Below are 6,000 nucleotides of genomic sequence, written 5' to 3' on the forward strand. Positions count from 1 at the left end.
ACTTCTTAACTTTGAAGTCCTTGTTCATTTCTTTTCACATCTTTAGGCTTTTGCCACATTGTGTGGCTTCAAGTACAGTACCATGTACATAAAGATGAGTTCCAAATTCATATTTCCAGTCTTGACTCCTCTTCTGAATCTAAGATGTCTACAGCAAAACTATGAGGCCTTTCTCTAGGGTACCTTAGAGATAATGAACTCATTATTTTCTCCCACAAATTTGTCCCCTTTTCCATTTTTTTGGTTTTATCCTCCCTCAATGGAAAATAAAAATAGAAAATGGTATATTCACTTTTATAGCTGTTCTGATCAAAAACCTTACAAGTATCCTTGACTTCTTTTACTCTTTGCTAAGAGTCAATCTGTTATAAAATCCTGTGGATACTTCAAAATATACTCAGAATCTGACTATTTTTACTATTTCTATTTCTATTACTCTGTCCAAACTGCTGTTTTCAAATTAAATAAGGCAGTGATTCTTTGAAGCTAATGAGTTTAATTGGAATATCTGAGCATTGCAATGGGAATGCATGTGCTGTAGTGAACAATGGGTATATTCAGGGATGCAAAGGAAGACAAATGCTTTTAAAGGTAAAATAAGGAGGGTTATCTAAGTTGTTTCCAGCCAAAGGAAACACTGGCCATGGGGGATTATCTCAGAAGCTGACATAAGTTCATTAAGGGGTCTGTCAGGCATGTGTCCTTGGGCATCTACATAGCTGTCCTTGTCACATACGTGGCAAGCTGTATTTTGAAATGTCCTTGTTTTAGAGACAAGCATATGTGCCCATGAACCCTTCAGGGAATTCATAATGTCTTTATCCTAGGTGTGTATGTAGAGTTCTTGGCCTTCTTAACTTCCTGACTCTATATTTTTTGACACACGTGTCAACATCTTGACATTAACCACTTCCACGGGTACCATTGCAACAACAGTCCTGCCAGTATCATCATCCTTTCTCCTCATGCTTCTCAATATTCTCAAAACAGCAGCTACATTAACTGCTTTAAACAGTAAGAAAAATTACATTAGGTTATAAAGGCGAAGAAGCAAGCAGAGAGAAGCTTTATAATTTTCCAGCATCACACAGTTTGTGATTGACAGAGGTACAGGAATCCAAACTCAGATTCCAGAGACTATGCTCTTCACTTTACGATGCTTCTCAGAGAGAAGCAATGTTTCTCTGAATTAGTGATCAGAAAGTGTATCTTGCCTTGACCAGATACAGCAGAAGGAAAAAATTGTTTCCTGCTCTTCAGAAATCAAGAATTTCACGTAGAGAGGAAAAGCTCAGAGAATATTCCAAATCACAAGGAAGATGTTGTCTATATGTTTGTAATAGAGCAAACTGAATTTCTCCCTGCTGCTAAGAATCGTTACCATATCAGCACAAAACAAAATAATGTCACTGTGGAGTGGATGGAAGGGAGATGATGGGGGAGTTTCCTAAGGGATCAGAGAAAAGAATTTGTTTTTCTTTTCAAACTGTACATGTTTAAGAATCTACTTGTATTATATAAATACACAAAATAATAAATAAATAAAAAGACAATTGGAAGGAAAAAAGAATGTAAAGGATGATCTCATGAAAACTTAAATGATTATGTGGTGTATAATCTTTCACTGGGCCCTACAACTGCGTAAGTATGTTTTTTCAAATACGCAAAACATATATTAACCAAATTCAGGCTAGCTATTTTAATTAAAGCATTAAATGCTCATATTTTATTGGACTTGTTTAGTTCATGATTTCAAAATTTACATTCAGGTTCCTTCATGTTTGATAAATGCATCATCACAAATGTGTGTAACAATGTGTGTGGGGCTGAGGGTGTGGGGCTGTGTCTGTCTGATGTGTGTTTGGTGAGAGAAACAGACAGACTTGGGAGTGGTGAGGTACAGTCTGGGAAATGTCACTGAGAGTGCTTGGTAGGAAAACTTTGGTGCCTCCGTCAGGGCTGAATTGGCTGAGCTAGACTCAGACAAAAAGAAACAAGTATACTTAATAAAGCAAGTTTCCACATTGAAGTTGATTGGATTTCACTGATTATATATGTAAAAATATGAACACACTTCTCAAAGTAGCCCAGGAGAAGGACTTTTTATGTATTTGAATAAGGCCAGGTTCTCACAGTAGGCTAAGTGATTTGCACATGCTCTAGTAGCAATAACTTTTGTCTAGCCCCGAAAGGTGAATTTTTCTTTTATTTATGCAGAGTTATACAGATTAATGACATCTGTGTTGGCAGCTTCATACAAGCAGATAACATACTTGGATCATTTTCACCCCAGTGAGCCACTTTGCCTTTTTCTCTCCCCTCTCCCTTGGTTCCCTTCCTTTTCTCTAGCAGTTGCCTATCTAAAAAGTTGAACTTCTTTTGAGTACATATATAAACAACATATCATGCCTATTAAGGGGGGGGATGATGTAAATACTGGGTAGTGGTCATCAAGGAATTTTGTCTTATTTTGTTAACCACCAGCCTTAATTTACTTTAGATTTCATTTACAACTGAGATTTGCCCATCACTGCTTCAATATACATTGAATCAGAAAATTTCTAACAGCTGGTCTTGTCTTTGTTCTGCACCTCACTTTTGAGGATCCTTAGGAATCTAGAACTCTCCCTAGAAATCTAATCTTACCCTTATATCTAATCTTATAGCTTCTTCAAGCCATAAGCCCCTCTGCTCTCTCCTTTTTGCATCATCATTCTGTTCCTTTTTGTCTTTCCATTTCTACTCAAACTCCTCATCTTTTTCCTCCATGCTTCTCTGTCCCTGGCCCATGACTGCTCGCTGCTCATTGCTCGTTGCTCAAGTGGGAGTTCGGCATGGGCAGAGCTACACTTCTTTTCTCACCACTGGACCTTGAGATGTTTCCACTAATTGCTTTCCTGGGTAAAAACTCTCCCTTAAATCTATCTGAGGTGCCGCCATCTGAACAGCTTGAACATAATATAAACAAATAAGAATCAAATGACTAAATATTGTTTGCTAGACACTATGTTAGATGTACATTTTCATTACTCATCACAGTAGTATAATGAAATATTGTTCATTTATTAATTCAACAAAGACTGATATACACCAGCAAGATTCATAGTTTTTAATACTTATTGAGTGCTTTTGACATGTGTGTAAGACATCAATTAAATGTATGAAGTTTTGGAATAATAATCAAGACAGCGATAAACACTACAGATTATTTTAAATCGTACAGAAATATTGAGACTTTAACTTAAGGATTTTTGTTAAAGGATTATTAACTAAATACTATGACCCCAAACTCTATTGAATGCTTTGTTTCAAATACTATAGTAAGCATTTTCTAACCCTCGAGATGGTGAAGTAGGATGTCCAAATTAATGCAAGTAATAAAAGACGTAACTGAGATTGAAGCCCGTGATCATGTGGATCCAGATCTCATAATTTTTCCATTATAAAATGACAGCTAACTTCTGATATATTGTCATTTTCAAAGGCATAACCTTAGGCTGTATGTTTCTCTGGATTACAGGCTCTTAACCTAAAATGAAAATAACAACAATCTTTCTTTTGAAGAGTTTTGAGGATGATCAGTGGATTTGTGTATTTTGGAACTGAGATTACTAAAGCACTGAAGCAATATTGAAAAACAAGAATTTGGACCCTGATCTGACTCCCTTGAATTCTTTTTTATTGGTACCGAGGATCAAACTCGGGACCTTGCACTTGCAAGGCAGGCGCCAGAACTACTGAGCTAAATCCCCGGCCCTGCCTTGAATTCTTAATAAGGTATAGTTTTATGGTTAAAATAAAAAGAATCTCAAAATGGAGGACTAGAAGAAGATTCAGAGAAAATACAATTTCACCAAGCACTAATAATAATATCATAAGAACCGTTTAAATATTATAGAGCTGTGATATAACATGGTTATAACATAATTCTTTGAGGTGAGACAGTATCTTAAAAGTCTCAGATAAGTTAACTTGCCTCTTGATGTTTCCAGAGGTTACCTAACTTTCTCATTTGTTATTGAACACTTTACCTGTAAGGCACTGTCTTTACTGCATTTATTAATTCATATGTTTCTCATCACAATATCAGAAGTTACATGTTATTATTGTCCCTATTGAACAATTGGACATAATGAGGCATAGAAACATTAAGTGATATCCTCAAGGTCACAAACTCAGGCACTCTGACTTTATTCTTTGTGCCCTTAACTGCCACCCAGTTCTTTTCTACTTTGACTCACAGGAAAGTATTCCTATCAGAAAATCTAGCATCCACTTAAGATAAGCAACTGACTTGCTTCTTAGAAAGTCTTAGCACTTTTGAGACTAGAGTGAAAAAATTATCACCTTTCTGAACTATTCAAAGTTCTTCAAGGAGCCTCAGGAAAATGTTGTTTTCAAGTTATCACTGAAGTTTCCTTCTTATGTGGCCAATCCACTCCTTTAAGAGTTTCTAACCACATAAACCCAGTCCTTTCATATCAAAAGTCTCTATCTGTGTACATGCATCTAGATGGATATCATACCATTTATGTTTCTCCATCTCCTGCTCAGAAGTCACAGTGAGATCTTCCCCAAGTGAAGTAGTCTTAGAAGTCGATTCCTAATCTCCTTGGTTCTTGCCCCATAGATGACGGGGTTGAGCACAGGAGGCACCAGCACATAGAGATTAGCCAGAAAGATGTGTACATGTTTGGGAACTCGGTTGTGACCAAACCGATGGGTGAGAAAGGAGAAGAAGGCAGGGATATAAAAAACCAGGATGACACCAAGATGGGAGCCACAAGTACTGAGAGCCTTGTGCTGGGCATCACGAGATGGAAGATGAAAAACAGCATGGAGGATAAAGCCATAGGAGATGGCAATGAGGATGGAATCCAGACCCATGGCCAGCAGAGCCACAGTCAGCCCGTAGACAATATTGACAGTGATGTTGGCACAGGCCAGTCGAGCAATGCCCATATGCTCACAGTATGTGTGTGCCATGACATGGTGACCACAGTAGGGCAGTCGCCTCAGCAAGAAGATGAAGGGGGAGACAATAGCCACACTGCGGAATAGCCCAACAAAGACAATTTGGCCTATGACAGTGTGACTGAGAATGGTCTTATACCTCAGTGGGTTGCAGATAGCCATATATCTATCAAAGGCCATGGCAAGAAGAACCGAAGACTCCAGAGCATAGATAGAATGGACAGAAAACATCTGGGCCAGGCATCCAGCAAAGGAAATCTCACCAGCACGGAGCCACAAAATGGAGAGCATTTTGGGCACAGTGGTAGAGCTGAGGGCCAGATCAGTGAGTGAGAGAAGACAAAGGAAGAGATACATGGGCTCATGGAGAGCACTGTCTGTCCCAATGACAAGGATGAGGGTAGCATTGCCAACAAGGGTTACCAGGTACATGGCACAAAATGGGATAGCAATCCATATGTGGAAAGACTCCAGCCCTGGGATCCCAGTCAGGAAGAGGGTGGCTGGGAGACCGTCATCACTGATGTTGAAAGCTGACATCCTTCTTGGCAAACGAAAGGTTCTATTCAAAAGGTGATGGCATGGCTGCCCTGCAATGTTAGGTACATAGTCAATTCACACAAAATGATGGTCTTTCTACAAAGTAATCTTTTTAGAATGTTTTTTTAATCATCTGTGCAAACATCTGAAAATAATCTTTCATATAAAATTTATTTTTAAAACTTTGGTATTACAGTATTCAACATGATATATGGAGTTCTGCATGCTGTAATCAAAGCATCGACTTAAGTATTTATTTGTCTGCTCAACTTGACCCTTCTGACATATCTCTCCCCACATCCTGTATATCATTTATTGACCATTAGACTGCCCACTTCTAGGGACCTTCTTTACCTTATTTATTTATTTGGTACATGTTTGCAGTATACACTGATTGTATTCATCATGGGGAGTTGGTACAGATACATAATACATCTTAATTCTGTTTTACATCCCCTTTGCCTTCCTTCCCTTCCCCTCCCTCCA

At 38.2% G+C, this 6,000-nt stretch overlaps 1 protein-coding gene across 1 annotated transcript; it reads right to left on the bottom strand.

Moving 5' to 3' along the window:
* Positions 1-4,557: 4,557 nt before the first annotated feature.
* On the bottom strand, positions 4,558-5,514 carry Or52d1 (olfactory receptor family 52 subfamily D member 1). The gene has a single exon (XM_004863361.1). It carries the CDS (start codon positions 5,512-5,514, stop codon positions 4,558-4,560), a length of 957 nt encoding a protein of 318 aa, XP_004863418.1.
* Between the last annotated feature and the right edge of the window lie 486 nt (positions 5,515-6,000).

Source organism: Heterocephalus glaber, unplaced genomic scaffold, assembly GCF_053883595.1.
Source record: "Heterocephalus glaber isolate CG9 unplaced genomic scaffold, H.glaber_assembly_v1.0 deba00001428, whole genome shotgun sequence".
Lineage (NCBI taxonomy): Eukaryota > Metazoa > Chordata > Mammalia > Rodentia > Bathyergidae > Heterocephalus > Heterocephalus glaber.

Bases quoted from the DNA above. Each gene is read 5' to 3' on its own strand.
- Or52d1 (XM_004863361.1), bottom strand. From the start codon at position 5,514: ATGTCAGCTTTCAACATCAGTGATGACGGTCTCCCAGCCACCCTCTTC.